The 26,422-nt window shown below is 45.0% G+C and overlaps 2 protein-coding genes and 2 pseudogenes across 2 annotated transcripts; 2 read left to right on the top strand and 2 right to left on the bottom strand.

Moving 5' to 3' along the window:
- The first annotated feature begins 417 nt into the window (after positions 1-417).
- LOC125546570 (uncharacterized) lies at positions 418-1,657 on the top strand (annotated as a pseudogene).
- A 1,327-nt stretch (positions 1,658-2,984) lies between these two features.
- LOC125547818 (germin-like protein 11-1) lies at positions 2,985-3,789 on the bottom strand. The gene has a single exon (XM_048711581.2). It carries the CDS (start codon positions 3,787-3,789, stop codon positions 3,088-3,090), a length of 702 nt encoding a protein of 233 aa, XP_048567538.2. The 3' UTR covers positions 2,985-3,087.
- Positions 3,790-7,377: 3,588 nt separating this feature from the next.
- Positions 7,378-13,073, top strand: LOC125547817 (uncharacterized). The gene is made up of 3 exons (XM_048711580.2): positions 7,378-9,140; positions 9,986-10,079; positions 12,117-13,073. The coding sequence occupies exons 1-2, from the start codon at positions 7,451-7,453 to the stop codon at positions 10,030-10,032; spliced, it is 1,737 nt and encodes a 578-aa protein (XP_048567537.2). The 5' UTR covers positions 7,378-7,450; the 3' UTR covers positions 10,033-10,079; positions 12,117-13,073.
- Positions 13,074-18,483: 5,410 nt separating this feature from the next.
- LOC125542588 (uncharacterized) overlaps positions 18,484-26,422 on the bottom strand; it is a 252,253-nt pseudogene continuing 244,314 nt past the window's right edge.

Raw genomic sequence — 26,422 nt, 5'->3', positions numbered from 1 at the left:
TGGGAACCAACCGCAGTTCGTCGGAGGATCATGCTCCGCCGTGGACAGTCTTATGATGTGGTTTGCGCTCGTATTTTCGTTTTTTGCCGGGAGTCTGCGCTCAGTGTTCAAAATGTTACGTACCGCTAATGTCAAAAACGCTAGCTCTTATATTATGAGACGGAGGAAGTATTATTTTTTCTCTTTGAATCTGATCGGCCTGAAGGGTTTGAAAAGATAAATTAGACCAGAAACAATTACAGTGGAAATCCGTTGTCTAGTTAAGACAAGCATTCTGTTTTTTCACTCAAGTGAGCAAAACAATTATAAATGAAATCCAGTGCCACGAGAAAGTAGCAAAGCCAGGACTCCTGTAAGAGGTTGTGCAAGATAAAGTGACACTCAGCAAAAATTTTGTAAATCAAACTAGTGTTACCCATCACCAACTGATGCTCATATACGGTGTGGCTGGCCGCGTGCCAGGCGCGGTGGCATGCGGCTTCATCCGGGGAAGTCATGGATGCTGGAGGTGCCCGCTGGTGCCATGACTGGTGGGCAGAGAATTTGGGCATGAACGGGCTGCTCGTTCGATGGCAAGGGCAACGGGTCATGCCAGACGGGAGACTAGGGTGGCTTGCTCGCCTGCAAGGGCCCATGTCAGCCGCCCAGGACGCTCGAAGAGTTCGCGAGTGGCCAGTTCAACAGTACAAATTTTTTCGACGTCTCCCTTGTCCAAGGTTTCTTCAACGTATCCATGGACTTCCTGCCGGGGGGGGGGGGGGGGGGGGGGGGGGTGGGCAACAATCCTTGCATGGTGTTCAACCAGATCAAGTACTGCTGCACTGGGAAGTTGAGCAGTTGTGAACCCACCACCTACTCGTTTTTCTTCATGAAGATGTGCCCAAACGCCTAAGGCTACTCTAGGGATGATAGCTCAAGCACCAGATTCACTTGCCCAACAGGCACCAACTACCAGATCATCTTCTGTGCCTTGAGCGACCTGACATCTTCTACCCCAGATCCTCCTGCACCTGCGTGCCAGGGCCAGATTATCATGGGCATAACTAAGGGCCTCTCTTACCTTCATGAGGAGTGCATGAAGAAAATTGCTCATTTGGATGTCAAGCCACAAAATATCCTCTAGATGAAAACTTCAATGCTATGCTTTCTGATTTTGGACTATGCATCTAATTGATAGAGACATGAGCCAAGTGGTTACTAGAACGAGAGGCACACCTAGCTAGTTAGCTCCAGAATGGTTGACATCGCACATTACAGAAAAGGTTGATGTGTGTAGCTTTGGTATTGTGGTCATGGAAATCATCAGCGGAAGAAAGAATGTCAACTCGTCCTGGTCTGAAGAGAGCCTGCATCTTATTACCATGTTGGAAGAAAAGGTTAAGACTAATCAGTTGGTGGATTTGATTGAAAAGGACAGTAACGACATGCAAACACATGAGGTAATTCAGATGATAAAGCTTGCAATGTGGTGTCTGCAGATTGATTGCAAGATAAGGCGTCAAAATGTCTGAGGGTGTCAGTCTTGGAAGGTACCAAGAATGCAGAGACCAACATAGAGCACAATTTTGTTGTTACAAATCCAGTAGATTTTGCTATTACTATGAATGTGAGCTCCTCGGTTGCACCTCTAGCTTGGGATGTATCAGGTCGTAGGTGAACTGATAATCCTGACAAGATATATCTAGATTATGGCAGGAAAAAAATCCAGTGTGTTTCGATTACACAAGTACTGTTGTGCTTACGAAAGCGTATTATATATAACATTTGAATTTCAGCCTTTAATATGTACTGCCTCTGTCCAGAATTACTCCAAGATTGGGTGGGGGGGGGGGGGGGGGGTGGGGGGGTGGCGAAAAACGCGGTTACCATGGTTACCACAAAATACAGACCAAACACCGTTTGAAATTTTCAAATGTAATTCGCATTCAAATATTTGGCGGAAGACAAATAACTAAGGCACTATACGTTGATCGTTTAAATTCAAAATTTTCAAAAAAACTATCGATTTTTTTTGCTGGAAAGGCCCGTTTACCGAGCAGGGCCGAAAAACTCGGTAACCACGCGGTAACTCGAAATATCGAGCGGTAACCAAAACCTTGCTTGTCGTTCGTCAAGATACATCCGTTTGAGCGACAAGTAATTCCAGACGAAGGAAGTATGACGTAAGATGTATGACTGAGACACAAGTCACATACACAGCTAGCGTATCGTACGACAAGCCAGACATGGAAAGACCAACCATGCCTAGAGGGTGCCGAGTCTGACTGAACTATCTCTGCTACTGTTGTGACAATGTAGTGCTCCCTATTATCAGGGTATATGACATCAAATTTCATAACATTTTTGCAAATCTAATCAAATAGAAGTTGTGCTGCTTAGCATGCCACTGGGGTGAATTCAAGGCGCAGTCGAGTAACCATTCATTCCCTCGCTGCCGAGTGCTCGGAATCCTATGCACGAGTAGTTAGTTGATTGGTAGGATAGTCCTTGCACAAAACGGTAAGTGGCATCATAGGCATATTCCTATGAATCAAACTTTCCATAAAGAGAGAACAAAAAGTAAGCTTCACTTTCAAAAGAAGGCAGGGAAAAGAAAGGGACCTCCTCAACTGCAAGGAGCAAAAAGAGAACAATACTCAGAAAATGGCATGGAGTTCCGCTGAGTAAAGCAAAAGGAAAAGCAAGGCTACAATACTTACAGTCCAAAGGACGCCAACCTTGGTGATGCTAAATCAAAGAGACTGGCTGGCTGCTGCTTGACGAAAATCTGTGTCAAAGCTGCAATAAGGTTGCAAAACTTGGGTGTGCTTGTGCAACACTACTGAGATAGAAACAACACCATGGAGAGATAACGCATAGCGTCCAGGATTATCATTAGGCTAAACAAGCCACATGTAGGGTAAACAGATAGAAAGTTCTGCTCCCAATATGTGTGTCGCGATACTGCTCTTTATAATTCCTACAGAAATTAATCGGCTAGAGTATAGAGTATAGAACATCACTAAATTGAAATTCTGCCCATATACATGACTTGATTGAAATGTGAAAATCATCATGCGTCGATAAATTATACTATAATTGGTTTCACTAGTAAGTCCATGGAAAATAGGTAGTCTTGTTGTTAGGGATTTCCATCTCTCTGGACTTCATCATTCTGGCCATCAGCCCCTCGACTACATCTGAATCTGGCGCAAACATTGCATGGGTGATGCCAACCACACCAGGGTTCTGACTGTTGAGCACTGAGAACGTCGTCGCAAGACGGAGACCATAGTTCATGATGAAGTGAACCAAACCACGGGGAAAGATGAACACATCCCCCTCACACAGTCTCTTTTGAAACAGCTTACCAGTTGTGTCAAAGAAATCGGCCAGCACGCTGCCATCATGGACAAACATCATCTCCGACGCCCTTGGGTGAGAGTGGGGAAGCACTAACCCATAGGGGTCGATGTCGGTTCGTGCTATCGACATGCCAAGGGTGTTGAGGCCAGGGAACTCTGCGGTGGTGACAATGTATACCGATGACCGGAGAATGTTATCTAGTTTCCCGGCATGATTGAGAAGCAGTGTCTTGAAATCAGAAGCCAGTATGGTGCTAGGGTGCTTGCAGAGGAAACCGTTCATGAACAGCTTCCTTTCACCCTGAGGTGCCATAGGGCACACATCTTGAAGAGGTGGACCATCTGACAGGCTTGGTGGTGTATAGAGGCCAAGAAGGAGGACGTAGGAAAACAGGACAGTGAAGAGCTTCATCTCCTGGACGCGGAGATGGGAGTAGAAAATCATGGGTTTAAATAAAGTGATGAGAAAGGAGTGCAACCAAAGCCAAATCTGTGCAACCTGTATCAGATTTCTTGGAGTTCACTACAGAATTTGCTTCGGATTGTGGCCAAAGTAACAATCTCTGAATTGTGGCAAAAGGGTGAAGGTGTTAATATGAAGCTTTCCGATTCTAACGATGCCCCTAAGCCATTTGTTTCATCTCCAGGCTACCCTACGCTGCAAATCTAGATAAACTGTCACGCTGATGCTGAAAATGCTTCAGACTTGTTCACTTGGCAAGTCTTCAGTAATGCGTGCATTGTATATGGTGCTTGATTCTCAAGTCAATTAGCGTTCCCGTGGTAATGGTGATGGTTCCCGTGGTAAAAATAGGCGTGTTTCAGAAATTGCTGCTCATTGATTGTTTAAAAACCAAAGTCTGACTGAACTAGTAGCTTTGCTCATTGATTGTGAACTGGACATGGAATGATATAACGAAGGTAGTATGATAACATCCGATTTCACAGCAGTTCGCAAATCAATAAAACGAAGGTAAGAAATTGTCACGGTGCACAGCGAGTCATCACCGACCAGCCGACATCACCGGAAAGACAAGAAGAAGATTCACCTTCTGGATGCTGAGGAGCCCAAGGTTGAAGGCGGACCCCGCGGGGACTCACTGGAGACAAATGTGGAAGTAGAGGAGAGCGGTGGCGTGCCACAGGAGCAGGCGGGCGAACGGACGGTTTCGTGAGAGGCTCGAGATCGCCGCCGCCACAGGCCGCGCCGGAGCTCCGTCGGCCGGTGATAGGGAGGCAGAGGAAGGGGGCCTAATTACCTCGAGCCCCGGGCCTGTAGTGGGCCCCCAGTGCAGGATTAGCTCGCCGGGGAATCCCCTAAAAAACAAAAAATAAGCAAGTACTGCTAAAATGAGAAAATAAAATTGTATTTACAATAGAAACATAACGTCCATTTAAAATAATCCATCACATTGAAATATATTATTAGAAAAGGTTAAAATGAGATGCAAAAATTTGGTGCTAGAGAAACATCCTAATTTTTGTGTAACTTTTAGTTTATATCTTGTGGCCGGTGAGTAGCGAGCTGCTGTGTACCGGTGGCAAGTGCTCCACAGTGGACGGCTCCGCGTCGACGTCAAGGAGAGGAAGTAGCAGATGGAGGCGACCAAAGAGGATAGCGCCACCGCCCAGCGCCGCATCCTCCAGCGACCGCGACCCTTCGTCCCCGTCGTGTAGATACCACAAAGATGGCGAGGTCAGAGGGGAGGGCGCTGCAGTGAGGTGGCGTCGTGGACGGCAGGAGAAGGGGATGACCGATGCAAGAGGGGATAGAGGCGGAAAACCCTATTTGCCGCTCTTTGCGACAAGTTGTTGCTGTTTCGCAGAAGCGAGCCAACAACCGTTCGGGAGTGGGCCGGCCCGTTTAATTTTACACCTATACCTGTTTCTAGAAATATTCTATGATGTTTCTTTCTTTTTCTGTTTCTCTTTCATTTTTCTCTTCTTTTTCATTTTTTTCTTTTCTTCGACCTTTTCATTATTTCTTTTTCAAAATTATTTTCTTTTTTCAACCATTTCTCTGGAATTTAAAAATGTTTGAATTTTTCAAATTTCGTTCACATTTTTTGGAAACTATTTCTGTTTTCAATTTTTGTTCAGAAATTAAAAAAATAGAATTTTAAAATTTCTTTGCTGCTTTTAGAAAAATGTTCAAAAATTCAGAAAAGATTAGAATTTAAAAAAATGTTTTATTTTTGAAAAAAAATCACAAACTAAAAGTTCACTGATTTCAAAAACTTTTTCCCATTTTTCAGAATTTTTACACACCTTCATATGAATGTTCATGTTTCGCAATTTGTTCACAAATTCAAAAAATGTTCGCATTTATAATTTTTTCATAAATAAAAATTGTTTCTGTTTTTCAAATTTGTTCACAAATTCAACCAGTCTTACATTTTAGAAATTTGTTCACAACTTCAAAAAATTGTTCGCTGAAAACATGTTCGGGGGGCAATTTTGATTTTTTTTCATTTTGTAAAAATTGTTCGTAATTTCGAAAAGATGTTCATGTTTTTACTTTTGTTCTTTTTTAAAAAAAATCTTTACAAAAGTTTGTTTGGAAATTTCACGAATTGGTTTTAAGTTTTGTGGCGGTTGTTAGTTTCTTTAATTTTCACGTTGTTATTCTTTCACTTGGGTGAGCTAGTCGCGGTGGCTAGCCCGGCGTTTGTATCTACAAAAGGTGGTCGGTTCAATCCCTATCGTGAGTTGTTTCTGTGGTTTTTTTATCTTGTGAAGCAAAGCCACGGCAAAATGGGTTGGCCCAGGGTGAGCTGCGGCCTGTGCGAAGCCGCGACTCACTACTCCTTGCCACAATAAGCGGCGTATAGGAGGTCCTGATAGAGGCGGCTAGGGTCGCCGTGGCTAGGTGTCGTGAAGACGCCGCGGCGGTTTGTCTGGTGACAACACGATAGGCCCAAACACAACAAAATACGGACTCACAAATAGGCCATCACCGCTGCCCAACACTCTCGATGCATCTCAGGCCAGGATTTCTTGGGAGCTTAGAAATTGTATACATGTACGCATTAATTAAGTTATATAATTAAGGTGAACGCTCTACTCCAACTGCTTCACCCCGCGTTCCTCTTTCTCTCCTGGGAAAGGCGATTTGGGCGGCGACCCTTTGGCCCGCATGTCCGTCAGCGTGGTCGTGGGTCCTCTGCCTCTCTGGCAGTCGCTCCGGCGACGAGAGGGGGAGGGGACCCCACCGCTGCTGCTCCGACGAGTAGTTAGTCTGGGCTTCGTTTTTTGCAGAGGTGTCGCATCGGTGATGAGATCGACGCCGCGTCAGAATAAATTGGCCCTGTTTCTTCCCCACCCGACATTCGTCCAATCAATGATGTTGGGAAGCAGGTAGCCTCTTCTTCTCGTCAGGCTCTGGATCTGGCGATTTTAGGTTGTGTCGGTTGGTGTTTCTTGTCACCCATGGTGACAGCGGCGGCCATGACAGAGTGTGCGGAGGATTTGAAGCGAGATGTGCGCATAGCAGTGTGCAGCGACGTCCATCTTCACCAATCGCATTGGTTGAAGTTGACAACATCCAGATCAGGCGGACATGAGGACGATCGTCGGCCGACGCCCCACAAATACTCGGCTCTATCGTCATGTGCGGCAGGTCATTTCATCGGCTCAAAAAGCAGGTTAGTCTGCGATGGTGATCTTCGTGATCCAGGCGTGGTGGCAGTTTCCATCTCTCTCCGGCAAAACTACGGCGGCAACAGAGTCCGTTTGGAGATGAAGGTTAGGCAAGGCCCATGGATCTTCATTGATTGTGTTGTTACATTTCTTGATTTGGAATCCTTTGTGCAAATCTTCAGGTCCTATGTCTTTCTATTTTTCTATAAGAGTGTGTACGCATGTACTCTATGTGCCAAATTTGTTCAATGAATACGCAGTGCTGTTTAAAAAAAGTTATGTACTCCTCAAGAAAAAGTTATACTATAATTAATCATCATGAGGTAAATCCCTAAAAAAATCATCATGAGGTATATCCCTAAAAAATCATCATGAGGTAAAATTAAAAAGTAAGCATACGAATCGAACCCTGTGTGTTCTAGGTCACGGGCGGCGCCTCCATTCCATTCCCCAAACCCACAGGAGAGATGAGCCGCCGCCGCAGCCCACGCCTGAATCCCCAGACCCACGCCAGCCAGGCCGTGGCGAACGCCGGAATGGCCATCCGCCGTAGCCCGCGCCTCCACCCCCAAATCCCCGTGAGCGGCGGAGCGACCCGCCGACGCAGCTCGCGCCTCAACCCCCAAATCCACATCGGTGAGGAGGGCGCCGGGTTGACCCGCCGGCGCAGCACGCGCCTCCACCTCCAAGTCCACGCGAGCGACGAGGGTGGCGCCGTAATAGGCCTCCGTCGCAGCCCGCGGCTCCACCCACAGATCCCCGTGAGCGAGGAGGACGCCGGAGTGACCCGCCGACGCAGCCCGCGGCTCAATCCCCAAATCCTCGTGAGTGAGGAGGGCGCCGGAGTGACCCGCCGCCGCAGCCCGCGGCTCCACCCCCAACTCCACAGGAGCGAGGAGGGCGCCGGAGTGACCAACCGCCGCAGCACGCGGCTCCACCCCCAAGTACACTCGAGCGAGGAGGGCTCCGGAATTACACGCCGTCGCCTCCGCCGCCGCGGCGGTGCCTCTCCAGCTGCGCCTGCCTCCCTGCCGGACGACGACGATATGCTCCGGGAGATCCTCATGCGCCTCCCGTCTCGGCCGTCCTCCCTCCTGCGAGCCTCCGCCGTATGCAAACGCTGGCGACGCGTCACCACCGACCCCCGGTTCCTCCGCAGCTTCTCTGTCCACCACCGCAAGCCGCCACTCCTCGGCGTCTTTGAGAGAGATGGCTACGACATCGTGTTCACTCCGGTCCTGGACCCTCCCGACCGCATCCCTCCGGAGCGCTTCAACACATTACATCAGATACGTGGCTTCCGGAAGGCCGACCTGCTCGGGTGCCGCCAAGGCCGCATCCTCCTCCTGGAGATGGACTGGTTCATTGTATGGGACCCCATCACCGGAGAGCATCACCATGTCGACATTCCACCAGCGTTCGATAAGTTATCCTACCTCTATGGGGCTGTGCTCTGCGCTGCCACCGACCAGAGCCACATGCATGGCAGCTGCCACTCGAGCCCCTTTAATTTGGTCTTGATGTCCCCGTGCCAAGGCTACGAAGATGGTACTCCACCCATCGCTTGTGTATACTCCTCGGAGACTGGGGCATGGGGCAATCCCATCTCGACAACAAATCGATGTGAGTTTGCTCGATGTAATCCTGGGATCCTTGTTGGTAATGTCCTCTACTGGACGTCTAAGAGTGTGAATGCCAAATCAAAATATTTGAATCTGGATCAGCTCGGAGACGACATAATTGAGTTCGATTTGGACAGGCAGAGTCTTGCTGTGATCAAGGGGCCTCCAGGTCTTAATCATTCCACCACACATCAGATAATCCAGTCAGGGGATTGTGATGTTGGTCTTGCCATATTGTCTCATGGTAGATTTGAAATGTGGGGGAGGAAGGTCAGCTGTCACGGTGGTGCCACATGGTTCCTGCAGAAGATTGTTGAAATGCATACTGTTCTTCGGCTACCTCCTCAGGCTGAAGGATCGGTGACAGCGGTCGAAATACTTGGGTATGATGAAGAGAATGGTGCAATGTTTTTATTTGTGGACAACAATGTCTACATGGTTGAAGCAATGTCAATGCAATCCATGAAACTTTATCAATGCAGTCATCACAGCTATGCCAATGACATTCATCCTTTCACAAGTTTCTATGCACCAGGTGACTGCTCATCATTATTCCTTGTGTTTTGGTAGTAACCTAATCTAGTAACATTCTATATACTTGGTTGCTGCAATACCTTCGTTGTGCTTCCCCAATGTCCATTAACAACTTAAACTTAGTTAGAAATTGTTCCTTTACTAGTTGCACAAACTTGTAGCTGTACCATGTTTTTATGTCTTTGATCTTCAGAGATACCAAATCAAATGTCAAATGAGTAACTCAGCTGTTGTGTTTGGGTTCTCTAAGCTAGTTATGTTTGTTTGTCGGGTACCATCTGTTTTGGTCTTGATTAATGTTATCTCTATAACAAATAACTTTTCCTTAATCTATACTTTCTGAAATAATAGTTTTTTGTGGACTTGTTAAAGGTCCCTGCTGCAAGTGACTAGTACACTTGTATGCCACACAAAAATAAATTGGATTTCTTGTCTCTAGTAGGCTAGATTCATTTACAGCTGAACACCAAAGAATCACTGTTGTTTCCACAATTTATTAGTTTGGGCATGTTTTGATTTTTGTATGCTTGATATATTGGATTAATTCTAGGCAGTTTTTCTTATGAGCTAAAGCTTTCATTATGATGTAACTTAATATTACTGTTCTCAGGAATGGTCTTCACATTTTAAAACAGACGTGATCTTGTTTATATGTTGTTAGCATCAAAAGTGGGTTATAACTATCTATAAAAAACTATGAGAGCTAAAATGATTTGTTATTCTGAAGTTATGTTTGTTGCATTATCTATTATCTATGTAACTGAATCACTATTGCCTTCGCCTATCCATATGTCTTTTCCTTGTAGCTTTTGTTTATTGCCTGACTTCTTATGCTTCTGGGCGTAGCCATTCCTGGTGGACGTGGCGGAGCTCGAATGCTGCAAGATATGTAGGATGACTGTCTAGTCTTGTGTGGTAATATGCTGGAATGGTCCTAAAGGTAACACCATCTTCAGGATATAGTTTGTGAGATCTGGATTGTTTGGTTTTTTTGTATGGAAAATATCTGTCTGCCAATTCAGGTAGCTTGCATCTCACAAACTATTGCCCATTCGGCTATAGGGATTCATGCATGTCAATAGCACATACACAAATTTTAAACGATGGTGGCCAAGGCAAAATGAATGTCCCTTTTGGGTTGTAGCTTGTAAATGATATCCAGATGTGCACATAGTGTTGTTGCTGTTAATATTACCTGCTTGTGCCTGTTTGGCCATGCTAGAGTTCTCCCTTGGTTTTGCCATTTCATAGTCAGCTAGCTGAAAGCAAGACATTAGTAGCATTTTTTGAAAAAGAAAAGCTAATAGTATGTGCATGCTTAGGGGAAACTTCTCCTGTGAAGAGCAATGTAGATAAAGAGAAAAGCATATATGGATTCCCTACTACTAGTTGGACACCAACTATGTGACAAAACCAATAAGATGTGTTTGATTTTTGTCTATGTACAGGCATGGTTAAAAAAGGCAGGCCTAGGCTCTAGACTATAGAAAAATGCCTAGTGCTTAATTGCAGTTAATATGCGCATAATTACGCATAAGCGTGTACTTTGGTCAGAAAGCACAAGGCAGTGGCAAAACACACAATTAACGGCCAGTGTTTTTTTTAACTATGTATGCAGGCGACATGGTGTTTCATGACATCAGAATACTCATACTGAAACAAGTGATTTACCTCGGTGATAACTTTCGTAGACTTCTGCTCAATCTTTGATCTTAAATCAGAGCATGGTACCTTGGGCTTCTTTGTTACTGGTTCATTCAAACCATTTTGTCAAAATAAACATTTCTGCATCATGAACATATTAGACAAATCAGAATGGGATTTCCAAGGCACATAATTCAGAAAATGGAAAACTTCATTACATTACCTAGCGAACACAGGAAAAAGGAATCTTCACATGTCAGAGCACTCTATAACATGGCCAATCAAAATCAGTAGAAACAAGGGAAAATGTTTACCATCTTCACTACCGAAGCCTTCAAAGTATTCCATATTTTCCATTTCACCCATCTCGATATCAGCACATTCAGCATAGTCTATCTTACCTTGCTTTGTTGGCAAGTGAATCCACACAGCATGTAGGAAAGCTTGTGAGCTATGAGAACACAACTAAGTTAGCTTATGTCTCATATACTCGGTACTGTCCTTACTTCTTCCTCTTCCATCTCAGGAGCCATATCATCTTTTTCTATGTCAAGTATAGTATCAAACTGATTGAAGGGGTAATTATAAAATGTCACAATAGACACCTTTCCTCAGACTTTCCTTTAGTTCGCTTTCAGCACTCTGACTGATAGCAGGAAGATGTTAGAACATGGGAATGTAATCAATGTATAATAGACGAGTGATAGAGATTATCAGAAGAAGAAAAAGGTAACCTTCTCTAGTTGAGTAGCCTTTCCAGATTTCTCCAGTCTTCGGAGATCGCGCTGAGTCTTCTACCTAGGGACTGTCATCACCTTCTCTCTAACAGAGCATAAGAATATCTTGCTGCCAGCGTATGCATCCTGCATCCCATTCGGCTATAGGGATACATGCATGTCAATAGCACACAAACAAATTAAAAACGACAGTGACGCCAAAGGCAAAATGACTGTCCCTTTTGGGTCGCAAATGATATCCACGTGTTGCATATAGTGGTGTTGCTGTTAATTACTATATTACCGCCTTGTGCCTGTTTGGGCATGCCTAGAGTTCTCCCTTGGTTTTGCCAGGGTCAGCTAGCTGAAAACACGACATTAGTAGCATTCAACTATCCCACACAAATAAATTACATTGTCAAAAGGCTTCAATGGTGTAATTCGCTGTCATTTGCAATCCTAGGAGATATAGCGAAGAGTGTGATATCTGATGTTTTATGAGCTTGCACACACATCTTGCTCATAGGCTTTTTTAACCATGTATGCTGCATACGCATATCAGGTTCTGCATGTATCTACTATATTTACTAACGGATTAGCAATTTTGTTGTCTGCAGGTGAAGTAGTCAAGGGCAGCTGTCGTCCCTAGTCCCTACCGAGTTTGTCGCATTCCATCAATGTGGCCGGCAGTGTGCACATACGTTATGTGGAAGAACTTGCTGAACATGTGCCTTCGTTGAGTAAGTTTGTAATGTGACAAGGTGCATTTTAATACCTAAGCGAGGGAAGTAGTTCAGCTTCCCCAAGACTTCTTTTACATGGTAGTGCTTGGCGCTTCTTTATTTGGAAGCACGCTAGTATGCACCCCGTTTAAGTATGAACTGTTTAATTTCCTTTTTTATTAAACATGAATTCTGGTATGTAGTACTCCCTCCGGTCCTTTTTACTCCGCGTATTAGATTTGGGTCGAGTCAAACTTTGCAAAGTTTGACCAAATGTATATTAAAAAATATCAATATTTACCATGCCAAATTTATATTCCATGAAACTACATTTTGTAATGAATCTAAGAGTATTGATTTGACATTGTAAATCTTGATACATTTTTTCTATAAGTTTGGTCAAAGTAGAGATGCTTTGACTTTAAACAAAACTTATATGCAAACTAAAAAGGACCGGAGGGAGTATGAACTTTGGCAAGCGTTTATGTATGAACTCCGGTGATCTAGTTTAAGTGTGAACTGCAAGTTTGAATATGCGGTATATGTTTGAAGGATCTATTCTGGCTCAGCGTCCGGCGTTCGTTTCCAGGATGGCCATTTACCGGATCTGCTAGAGATGCTCTTATACCCTTGATGTTTCCGACGATGACTAAGGACTTCCAAATGTTTTGCCTTTTGCCTGTCCTTCAACCCGACCTGCATTGATGTTGGCCTAGCAACAACTAAAGCATCAAAGGGACGGGAGAAAACAATACACTGGTAGCTCTGGCTACATGCAATTGATCGATGCTACCCTTAGGGGTCAGGCTGGTTTTGTCGAGCGAGAAATCTATTGTGGGTTCTGATTAGGCTAACAAGTACTCCCTCTGTAAACTAATGTAAGAGCATTTAGATCACTACTTTAGTATTCTAAACGCTCTTATATTAGTTTACGGAGGGAGTATCAGTTAAGTTCATGATCCTTCCCAAGCCCAATGGCATACAAGCATCCCCCCCCCCCCCCCCCCCCCCCCCCCTCCAGCTCTCCCAACCAGCATAGTGATCTCTACCTAAATTACACAAAATGTTAGTACATGAGAGGATATATATATATATATATATATATATATATATATATATATATATATATATATATATATACCATCCTAGCTTAGGATGGACGTATTTACACGCGTCTTTAATATCAAGATTGCCATTGGTGTCCGCCCAAAATCAGTGAGATTGAGTAAAGTAGATGCGTCCTTTGCTGGTAAACAACAACAACAACAACAAAGCCTTTAGTCCCAAACAAGTTGGGGTAGGCTATCTTTTGGGTTTCATCTTCATAGGAGTGGCTGAGTTTTGACGTTGGCTCGTCAAGCCTATCACAACCCTCCTCCTTTACCCGGGCTTGGGACCGGCTATGTAAACAACCATCGAGCTTTATTGGGCACTTAAGACAATACAATCACTTCCATCCTAGAATAAAAGGTTCCGAAAATTATGCAGCTCATCGAGTGTTCCATTGGTGTATAATATTAGAAGTTAACAAGAGTTCAAAAAAAAAAGTTAACAAGACATATACGAACTTGAGATTTGCACGGTACACATTTAAAAAAAATGTGCAAGACACAATAGATATGCTTTGGGTCCAAACTTTAGACCATTTTAAAAAATATGGTTTGGGCACAAATTTTGCAAGCTTCTCATTGGTCGTCGTAGAGATACCGTTCCAAAAATCTTGCCGTAAAATTGATCCCCCATTTATTTTGAGTAAAATACACCACAAGTCCTAAAACTATTCAAAGGGTGTCAAGTTAGTTCTAATACTATGAAAATGCTCATATGAGTCCCAAAAGTTTGCAAGTGTGCCATTCTATCTGTGTAGGTTCTATCTGCGTTGCATCAGCTTTGACTTACACAGGTGGCAGATTGACTATTGCCATGCATGTGGCAACATTTCTTATAGACCACCCCAAAATGTCCCGTCTTCTAATTTTGTGGCCTTTCTCGTTGCACAAAACCTACGCGGATTCCGTCTACCCATCAATCTGCTCAAGCCATCCATCCCATTCGCCCGGTTCTCTCGCACGATCTGGTCGCCGCCATCCCGCATCTACGTCATTGTTGGCCTTGCTCTCCCACGCGACAGCCCCAGACCCCTTCCCCATGCGGTGGAGGCTGCCTTTCCCGAAGTGCACGGTGACGGCAGTGCAGGTAGGGCGGCGGTGGCAGCAAGCAGCAGGCAGGCTTCGGCCTCAATCCTCCTCCTTCCACCCGGCGCTAAAGTTTAGACAACTTTGTCCCCAGCTCCTCCCCAGCGTAGATGATTCTCCCTGAGCAGCGAAGTTAGATGTGTCAATGGTTCCAGCACATGTCGCAAAAGTTCATCACGTTCATGATGTTCAGGTTCCGAGGTGGATTGTGGCTGTTGGAGGAGGGGAGGAAGGGAAGGGAAATGATGTATGCAAGGAGGAGGGCCACAAAATTAGAAGAGATGACTAGGGGGGCTGTGCAAAAAAAAAAAATGCCGCATGTCAGTAGTCAACCCGCCACCCATGCTAGTCAAAGCTGATGCAACATGGATAGGACTGCAGCTGACACACTACCGAACTTTTAGGAGGACTAAGTTGACACCCCTCGAATAGTTTTAGGACTTACGTATGTTACTCTTTAATTTCTAGCGCACTAATTTCAGTCGTGTAGGTACTAATTTCTACCAGAGTTTGTCTGGATAAGAAAGATTATACTACATGGCACCACCATAGGATCGATTGGATGTAATATAAGACCACATTTGGATCAAACATTGTCTAGCTGCTGAAATGAATATTCTGACTGTGCTCACCCAGCATGCCGCTTTTCTCCTAGAATTCAGTTAGTTCAGACCAAATAAGTTCCATTTTCCCTCTCACTAATATGATAATCCACATCTCTCAGGCAGGCCCAGACTTGCCCAGATTAATCTCCTGCTATTAATCTCAGGGACAAAAGAGCACCAGCAGAGCATGACCACATTACATCGACTGTGATGATATGCTTTTCATACCACATCTGAGAAGAATACACAAACATATAAATTTAGGCGATACTTGGGCCTGATACACGCATTGCTGAAGAGAAGAGCTTCCAAGCACAACCACACAAAGGAAGCAAGATATGACTGAAATCTGACTTGAAATGATACTTGGGGAAGCTGAACTTCCCTGGATTAGGTATTCAAAAGCATCTTGGTATATTAGAAACTGTTGGCTAGACCAAGACATGACAAGTTTTTTAAGATAGCATATAAACACAGCAGACAACATTGATGTGATGTGACAAACTCGGTGAGAACTGCAGCAGCCATTCCTTCACCTGTTTGGAAACAAAATCATCAATCTTGTCATTAGCCTGATACTGAGCAGTACCTATGTAAAATAGTACAGTGCATGAACAAGTTTTGCATAATAAACTCGTGATCAGCTCTGCAACATAAACAAGAGCTCTATAACCCTATGAATCATGCAATTGTTCAATTCCATTACCTCCACCACAAAGGCTGTGTCTAGAAGTATAGGAAGTCAGACAATTAATGGTTTTGAGCCCCTTCTCCAAGGCCGAGGTATGGGCGGCGGTGTGCGCGTCATCGACGGAGAGGGCCCTAGGGCCTGACGGGTTCATGGGCACGTTCTTCCGGGCGTGCTGGCACACGATCAAAGACGGCATTATGGCAGTGTTCAACAAGTTTTACCGCATGGCCGGAGGGGATTTCACGTCGATTAACAAGGCCATGATCACCCTGCTGCCAAAGAAGAATGAGGTCGTACAATTAGGAGATTTCCGGCCAATCAGCCTCATTCACTCTGTCGCCAAACTCATCGCAAAGGTGCTCTGGATGAGGTTGGGGACGTGATCGATCAGCTGATCTCGTCGGCACAGAGCGCTTTCCAAAAGGGTAAGAGGATCCACGACAGTTTCCTATTTGTTCAGAGCACCGTCAAGCTTCTGCACAGGAAAAACAAGTCGGCGTTGTTGATGAAATTAGACATAGCTAAGGCGTTTGACAGTGTCTCCTGGAGTTGATGCAGCAGATGGGCTTCCCGGCGTGCTGGAGGGACTGGATTGCACTCTTGCTCTCCTCTGCAACGTCATCATGCCTCCTGAACCGGCGTCGAGGGCGCGATCATCCAACACCAGAGGGGGCTGCGACAAGGCGATCCGCTGTCGCCACTGCTGTTCATCCTAGCGATCAATCCCCTGCACCGACTCCTTGAGGCAGCCACGCGATCGGGCACCCTGCACCCGCTGCTCGCGTCAATCCGTACGCCGACGTCGCGGTCGTCTTTGTCAACCCAGTGCGCGGGGAGGTGGATGCGCTCGTCCAGCTGCTTGGGGGGAGGGGGGGGGGGGTTGGTAACGCCTCTGGGCTGCACCTAAACCACGCCAAATCGACCGTCGCACCCATCGGCTGCACCGACATCGATCTAGACCACGTCCTGCAGAGCTTCGGAGGACAGATAGTCGGGTTCACAATCCGGTACCTCGGGCTACCTGTCACTCTCGGTAGGTTTAGGCTAGTGCATCTCCAATACATCCTAGATAGGATTAGAGCACGTATGACCGGCTGGAAAGGGCGCCTCATGACGCTCTCAGGCCGCCGCGTGCTTGTCCGGTGCGTGCTCTCCGCGCTCCCGGCAGTCGCGATCACCGTCTTGCGCACCCCGGCAAAATTCTTCAAGGATGTAGACAGGGCGTGGAGAAAGTTCCTATGGGCGCAGGACGAGCAGCTCACGGCCGGCAAATGCAAGGTCGCATGGCCGGTTGTCACGACTCTGGTGGACCGCACCGGCCTTGGCATCCCGGAACTGCTGCGGTTCACGCGTGTTGATGCTGCGCTAGCTTTGGCTGTCGTGGAAGGACCCCGGCCGCCCGTGGGTGGGGCTAGACACGCCATGCGACGACAAGTACGACGACAAGGACCGAGCTCTCTTCGGCTCCGCCACGTCTGTCTCCATCCGGAGCGGCAACCAGACCTCGTTCTGGAGCTGCCGCTGGCTGGGAGACAGGACGCCTTCAGCTGCAGTTCCCAGATATCTTCAAGCACTCCATTCACAAAAACAGGACTGTGGTGGCGGCGCTGCGGCATGATCGGTGGATCCGTGATTTCAACATGGAAGCGTTGACAGCATTCTGCCGCAGTTTGTTTCCATGCAAGGGCGATCAGGAGGGCGGGAATCGCGCTTCAAGACGCTGCCCCTGGCGAGATCGCCTGGACTGCGGGAGGAGGCGCTGAATACTCCGCGCGGTCTGCATATGATCTGTCGTTTGCCGATCGCCCGAGGACGAGCCTCAAGTCACTGATTTGGAAGGTATGGGCGCCGGGCAACACAAAGATGTCTAGCTGGCTGCTGCACCATGACAGGTTATGCTGCAACGACCGCCTCCAGTGCCGGGGATGGGAGAACAGATATTTTTGGGCTTTGTGCAACACACAAGCCTGGAGTCGTCGGTGCACCTCTTTTGGGAATGCCCATTCGCCAGAAGGATTTGGTCACAGGTGGCAACATGGAGAGGGTGCGGCGCGCTCAAGCCCGACGTGCAGACAGAAGGACAGAAGACCATAGAGATCGTAGCGTCGATGGTGGGTAGGGCTGCTCCGGGAATAAGAAGTGGGACGAAGACGATGCTTGCCATGACCTTCTGGCGTCTATGGCTCCAGCGATGCAACTGCACATTCTGGGAAAAGATGCCAAACCACACGTCGGTGATCAATGATATCAGGAGTGACATGGAGCAATGGCCTCTCGCCGGAGCAAAAGGTTTAGCGCGCCCGTTTGGGGACCCGCCATGAGATACACAACTTAGATGTAATCAGAAACAGGTGGCCCTTGTTTGGTTTGGCCACCACTCTTGTCACTTGACAAAACTTTGTAATCTCCCTCTGCTAAATTAATGAAAAGCCAGTGCATGCTGGATCTTTAAAAAAATAGTTTTGAGAATAGACAAATGGATGAGAGAAGGCAACATTAAGTCATCCACAGAGTTGAGCTGACAAATAACATGTTGCCGAGCTATAGGACAAACTATATGCAGCAGATTTTAATTGCTTCTCTTTGTTATTAGCATGTGTCCATCACTATAAGACATTAATTTGAAGTAGTTTGAGGGTGCATGCTGCCCACAATGACCACCAGATATTTTCCAAAGAGAAAATCAAACGGTTCGAATCTCACAAACTATATGCAGAAGATTTTCCTACCCACCTTTTCAGCAAATTAGAATATCAAACCAGACTGTCATCCTATGTATCGTGAAAGATTTCAGCTCCATCACATCCACCAGCAATTGTTGTGCCTAGAAGCATAAGGCAAGCATTTAATGAAGTTTGAATGAAAAGACTAATGGTTATGAGAAGATAACAACGAGTTTGTTACATAGAAAATTGACAAATATAAGAAAAATAAGTCACTCTTGTATTATGTTTTACAGCTCATTATTGATACTAGTAACAGATAAAAAAACTTGCAGACATTCCTTCTTGCAAAGATCATGGAATTTTCTTGAAAGCAGTATACATAACTACCTAATAATGAAGAATTCAGGTTATAAGAAAGCACGACATGATCTAGAATTTATCTCATCTAACTCATCCATCCTCATGTTAAGAAGACAAAATAAAAAGATGCCAAAACTCATAAAACTACAAACAAAAGTGATCTTGTGTATTCAAATTAAATACATGGAGGTTGATTGGGGAGAACAAATGTGAAAGAGGTGTGTTACATTATATATGTACTAGTTAGTTGCAGAATAGTCTTGAACAGGTGACAATGAGAACTATTATTTCGGAAATTATGGTTTGAACGGAAGTTCCTTTATGGTCTTTAGAAAATTAGTAAGATTAAAGTATTGGACAGAAGAATATAGCAAGCTGAGCATCCAAACATGACGAATAAGTTAGCCATTCCACATTACTACTTACTTGATATTTGATCTGTTATCTTCTATGGATAAAGACAACTACACTGAATGATAACAACAAAAAGGCTATAAGCTTGTCTATCTAGCAAACAAATAGTCAAGAGTGAAAACAACTACATTTGAAATTTTGAATGATACCATATACTAAGACTATAAGTTAGTCTATCTAACAAAGGGAGAACTGGTAACTAAGTTTAAGTTGTTATTGAATGCTTAAGAATCACAAGGAAGATATACGAACATCCATGTACAGAACACAGCAAGATTAAGTTGATGAACAATCACCTGGAGGATAGAAACTCTTGAAAGAATAACAGCAGGTAAAATGACCAAGTTCACAAAGTTTCCTGGACTGCATTGACTTAACTTGAACCATATAGACACCGCAGCCCACCAAAAGAAGTATTTCATCAGCATCCTCAACGCATCCCAGTATACCTGTCTTACTTCCTTCAGTCTGGGGAGGGAGCCCAAGAATTGCATGCATATCAATGGTCTTCTGTAGCACCCATGAGGCAGCACCATGAAAATTGATATTCCACTGCCACAATTGTAAGTGATGGTAAGACAATATGGCGAAGCCAATAGCTCCATCCTCAGCATGGATGATCAAAGACTGTCATGTCTGAAATCATTTGTAACCAGAGGCCCCCTGATCATAGCTAGACTTTGCTCATCCAAATCAAACTCAAGTATGCCATCACTTATATAGGATCCAACAACCAGTAAAGTGCATTATCAACAAGCAACCCAGAGGTACCAACATAATAAATCTCACATGGGACAGACATTGAGATGATATCGCCCCATATGCCAGTATCGGAGGAGTAAACACAGGCAGCGAGTCGGTTATCCGCTCCCAATGGAGAGATCATCACCACCTTGAAGGGGCACGAGTGGCAGCTGCCGTGCACGTGGTCAAGGGTGATGGCAGCGCAGAGCATGGCCCAGCTGACATCATTGTATACTTTGAACTCGAGCGGAACCACCACATGACACTGCTCACCAATGATGGGGTCGCACACGATGATCTCGTCATCCCGATGCTTGCTCGTGAGAAGGATGCGACCATGGTGGCAATCGAGCAGTAAGACGATGAACTCCGTAGGGCTGTCGGTGTCGCTGAGCTTGAGGTCAAAGCGCTGAGGAGGGATGCGGTCGGGATGGTCCAGGATGGGAGTGAAGATGGTATCATCATAGCTGAGCTTGTGGAAGACACCGAGGAGGGGCGGCTTCCTGTGATGGATGCGGAAGCGGTGGAGAAACTTGCGGTCGGTGGCGGCGCGCCGCCACTGCTTGCAGACGGTGGAGGCCCGGAGGAGCGAGGAGGGATGTGGCGGAAGACGGAGGAGGATCTCCCTCAGGAGATCTTCGTCTTCAACCGGCGAGGCCAGTGCCGTCGAGAAGCAGCTGCGGCGGCGACGACTGCGGCGGAGCACTCGGGATCCCTCACTCCCGTGCAGGACCTGGGGACACTAGTAGAAAAATGGCCTATTGTCCCAGTTCATAAGGCCCATTTTGTCCCGGTTTTTGAACCGGGACTAAAGGGTCGTTACTAATGCCCAAGGCCTTTAGTCCCGATTCTTGCATAAACCGGGACAGATGGACCTCCACGTGGCCGGTGCAGCGAGCCCAGGCAGGAGGGCCTTTAGTCCCGGTTGGTGGCACCAACCGGGACCAATAGGCATCCACGCGTCAACGGCTAGCAGGAGCTGAGGTTTTTGTTTTTTCTGAAAGGGGGTGGTTTAGGGGGTAATTTAGGGTGTGTAAGATAGCTAACAGAGAGAAGTGTCCTCTCTTAATTTCCATGCTTGGTTTACCAACGCTACTACTATGCCTATACATGGATTGGATTGAAGTGAAGGCAACAAGCATGTGGTGCATGTCGAAAGTAACATCAATCCTAACTTGATCAAGTTTGGATTAGTACTACTTTCGACAGGCACCACATGCTTGTTGCCTTCACTTCAATCCAATCCATGTTCATTTCACCCACTGATATATAATAACTCTTCATGCCCGCATCATGCATCATCGTAATAATAAGTCCTACTAATCATCATCATACAACTTCTACTCGTTATTAATACCAAGTCATACGATCATCATCCTCATAGTCATCGAACCAACCCTACTTAATTGTTCTAGGCACATGGTCATCAGTATTAGGTAGGATCTAAATACCCTCTTTAAGGTAAAATAGCATAAAACAATATAGACTCTGACTCTCCATTATGGAGAATGGAGATCATCATGTCTCCAATTCTTGCGCTTCGCTTCGTTTTGCTTCCAAGAACCTCTTTACGACTGTCCATACATTTTTTCCATTCTTTGATTGTCATGTCTCCACTTCTTTTAGAAATCCGGTATGGACAGTTGAGATTCGTAGGATGACCTGGCAGTATGTTCAAAACATCAAGGCGACCACCATGCTGATACATCAGATGAGGCACACAATCATTCGGGATTATCTGTTGAAAAATATAGTAATAACTTCGCAGTTAGCAATGATGTACTAGTTTGAGAAGTATGCAAAAGATGCAAGGATGTCGTAATAGTAAAAAATCTTACCATGCTATCTCCATGGAAGTTACTGTTGTTCAACACGTGCACTAGTGGCACGTATTGATCATAATGTTGAGAAGTTTGATTGTAGATATTGTAATTCTCAAGATCAGTACAAAATGCGATCATATGGTTTTTCTCCTAATAAGTTAATTCACAGTCATCGTAGTGGGTTTTGTCTACCATCTTCCGCACATTCTTTGAAGAATGAAAATAAGCTGTCAATGGAAATAAGCTGTCAACTATTTTGAAATAAACAATATAAATTAGTTAATAACTATGTTTGAGAAACTCACATAGCGGTAGAATCGGAGGCGTATCAACAAGGACCCAAATGTCCAGATTGTTTTGCTCGATTTCAGGATCACCAAGATCCATGGTGACAAGCATATCCTCATGAAAACCATACATCTTGCAAAGTGCTTCCCAATTTTTACAACCAAAATGGGTTACGCTCTCAGAATTGTACAGTTTTACTTCGAAATCCATACCATGATGGGTCCTTAGGTGAATTTTCTTTGTTTCCATACTTCCATGGTCTTCAAAACCCATCCTCTCCAAGACATAGCGTGGGATAAGCTAGTCGAATTGTAAAAGATGATAAGTACACGTTGAAATATATAGTTGAAGTCGTGCTTAATTACAAAAAAACACTCATCGTCCTTGCGTACCGTTTCAACATTGATGGTCTCCTCGAGCTTAATGCTGAAGCGTCAATCTTCGTCCAGCTCAATGAACCAGTCGCGCTGACCTCGGTCGTCGTGGCACCAGTCGCACTCCCCCGGGAGACTTTCGTCGTCCGAGTACGACATTTCCTATGTTCATAATTCAAATATTAAACGTATACAATTAAATATATGTACTAAAAACGTAAGTTAGATCATTATTATTCATCACGGGTTGACTATCGGTTTGTCGAGTCTTTTCTTGAAAACTCTCAGCTCACGTGGCGTATACATTCGACCATTGGTGATGGTCGCTCCTCCTTTCATCCCCGAGTGCATTACACCAAAATGTCTAGCACACGGGAATGAAGGAGAAGCGACCCCCACGACAACAGTCGGGATTCTTTGTCCTCTCATATATATATGGTGGAACTCTCCCTCACTGATTCCTCTCTGACATTTGTGACCGTCGGTGATGGTAGCTCCTCCTTTTGTTCCCGAGTGCATTACACCAAATTGTCTAGCACACGGGAACGAAGGAGAAGCTACCCCCACAACAACAGTCGGGATTCTTCGTCCTCTCATATATGGTGGAGACTCAGCAGACTTAAAGTCAACCCAAAATATCGTTTAATTATCTTTCTAAAACCGGTTCGTGGCTGGTCTCACCTCGAGGTCGGAGGGGGTCGGTGACGGGGACGACGGCAGGGATGATGGAGGGGGGCTCCTAGATTTCTGTGAAAACAAAAACCCTATAAGCTATCAACTAATCATATGCATACGCCTTGCATAGTGCTCTCCAATTTTAGCATTCAAAGTAGGAGTAGTTTTCCAATTTGGGCATTCAATAAGCAAAATCAAATCACAAAATAAAGTAGTATTCAAATTAGGATGCATTTAGTTATAAGCAAAACTACATCATCTCCATGCGTCCGTACATCGTCGAATATTATCACTAATACACCTCGAATACTATCATACATATAGCATCGCTAGTAAAGCTAGAACCGTAGCGCCCGACAGGTATCGGCGGGCGCGGTGGATACCCAAAGAGAAGGAACCATCACAGGATCATAGCTCCAGTGAGATCCCTGAAGAACCTGCCAGGTATTGTCGAACCTGCCCTCCAACGCAACCATGTAGCGACGGACGTGCTCGTCCTCCTCGCTGACACGGTGACGTACCACCTAAATAAGCATAAACCAGTATATGAAAAGCTCGTAGGCACCGGATCGGTGATGGATAATTATGTCGGATGCGGTTCGTCATGTAACAGTCATAACATAAGGTGACACAGAACTAGCTCCAATTCGTCAATGTAATGTAGACATGTATTCCGAATATAGTCATGCGTGCTTATGGAAAAGAACTTGCATGACATCTTTTGTCCTACCCTCCCGTGGCAGCGGGGTCCTAATGGAAACTAAGGGATATTAAGGCCTCCTTTTAATAGAGAACCGGAACAAAGCATTAGCACATAGTGAATACATGAACTCCTCAAACTATGGTCATCACCGGGAGTGGTCCCGATTACTGTCACTTCGGGGTTGCCGGATCATAACACATAGTAGGTGACTATAAACTTGCAAGATAGGATCAAGAACTCACATATATTCATGAAAACATAATAGGTTCAGATCTGAAATCATGGCACTCGGGCCCTAGTGACAAGCATTAAGCATAGCAAAGTCATAGCAACATCAATCTCAGAACATAGTGGATACTAGGGATCAAACCCTAACAAAAATAACTCGATTACATGATAAATCTCATCCAACCCATCACCGTCCAGCAAGCCTACGATGGAATTACTCACGCACGACGGTGAGCATCATGAAATTGGTGATGGAGGATGGTTGATGATGACGACGGCGACGAATCTCCCTCACCGGAGCCCCGAACGGACTCCAGATCAGCCCTCCCGAGAGGTTTTAGGGCTTGGCGGTGGCTCCGTATCATAAAACGCGATGATTTCTTCTCCTCTATTTTTTTTCTCCCCGAAAGCCAATATATAGAGTTGGAGTTGGCGTCGGAAGGTCTCCAGGGGGCCCACGAGGTAGGGGGGCGCGCCCTAGGGGGGGCGCCCCCACCCTCGTGGACAGGGTGTGGCCCCTCTGGTCTTCATCTTTGGCAAGGATTTTTTATTATTTATTATAAGATATTTCGTGGAGTTTCAGGTCATTCCGAGAACTTTTGTTTTCTGCACATAAAACAACATCATGGCAATTCTGCTGAAAACAACGTCAGTCCGGGTTAGTTCCATTCAAATCATACAAGTTAGAGTCCAAAACAAGGGCAAAAGTGTTTGGAAAAGTAGATACGACAGAGACGTATCAACTCCCCCAAGCTTAAGCCCTTGCTTGTCCTCAAGCAATTCAGTTGACAAACTGAAAGAGAAAAAGAAAAACTTTTACAAACTCGGTTTGCTCTTGTTGTTGTAAATATGTCAAGCCAGCATTCAAGTTTTCAGCAAAGATCATAACTAACCACATTTGCAATAATTCTCAGGTCTCATGTTTACTCATATCAATAGCATAATCAACTAGCGAGTCATAATAATAAATCTCGGATGACAACACTTTCTCAAAACAATCATAATATGATATAACAAGATGGTATCTCGCTAGCCCTTTCTGAGACCACAAAACATAAATGCAGAGCACCTTTAAAGATCAAGGACCGACTAGACATTGTAATTCATGGTAAAAAAGATCCAATCATAGTCATACCCAATATAGATTAATAGTGATGAATGCAAATGACAGATGTGCTCTCCAGCTAGTGCTTTTTAATAAGAGGGTGATGACTCAACATAAAAGTAAATAGATAGGCCCTTCGCAGAGGGAAGCAGGGATTTGTAGAGGTGCCTAGAGCTCGGTTTTGAAATAGAGATAAATAATATTTTGAGCGGTATACTTTCATTGTCAACGTAACAACTAAGAGATGGCGATATCTTCCATGCTACACACATTATAGGCGGTTCCCAAACAGAATGGTAAAGCTTATACTCCCCCTCCACCAACAAGCATCAATCCATGGCTTGCTCGAAACAACGAGTGCCTCCAACAAAAATCAGGTCCCAAGGGGAGTTCCGTTTGCAATTAATTTTGATTTAGTTTGCATAAAGCATGGGACTGGGCATCCCGGTGACCAGCCATTTTCTCGTGAGTGAGGAGCGGAGTCCACTCCTCTTGAGAATAACCCGCCTAACATGGAAGATAAGGGTAGCCTTGGTTGATACATGAGCTATTTGAGCATACAAAACAGAATGTTTATTTGAAGGTTTAGAGTTTGGCACATACAAATTTACTTGGAACAGCAGGTAGATACCGCATATAGGAAGGTATAGTGGACTCATCTGGAATAACTTTGGGGTTTAAGGGAATGGATGCACAAGCAGTATTCCCGCTTAGTACAGGTGAAGGCTAGCAAAATACTGGGAAGCGACCAACTAGAGAGCGACAACAGCCATGTACATGCATTAAAATTAATAAACATTGGATGCAAGCATGAGTAGGATATAATCCACCATGAACATAAATATCGTGAAGGCTATGGTGATTTTGTTTCAACTACATGCGTGAACATGTGCCAAGTCAAGTCACTTAAATCATTCAAAGGAGGATACCACCCCATCATACCACATCATAATCGTCTCAATAGCATGTTAGCAAGGTAAACCATTATAACTCATAGCTAATCAAGCATATCATAAACAACTATGATCTCTAATTGTCATTGCAAACATGTTTATTCATAATAAGCTGAATCAAGAACGATGAACTCATCATATTTACAAAAACAAAAGAGGTCGAGTTCATACCAGCTTTTCTCATCTCAGTCAGTCCATCATATATCATCATAATTGCCTTTCACTTGCACGACCGAACGATGTGAATAATAATAAGAGTGCACGTGCCCCATAATTACATAATTATTCGACTACTCATTGATCTTCACTTATATCTTTCAGAGTAGTTTTTTGTTTGCTCTAGTGCTTCACTTATATCTTTTAGAGCACGGCGGTGG

The sequence above is a fragment of the Triticum urartu genome, chromosome 3A (assembly GCF_056163025.1).
Source record: "Triticum urartu cultivar PI428250 chromosome 3A, HENAU_Tu73, whole genome shotgun sequence".
NCBI classification, from domain to species: Eukaryota; Viridiplantae; Streptophyta; class Magnoliopsida; order Poales; family Poaceae; genus Triticum; species Triticum urartu.
Note: the sequence above shows the minus strand (reverse complement) of the source record. Positions and strands in the feature narration are given on the sequence as shown.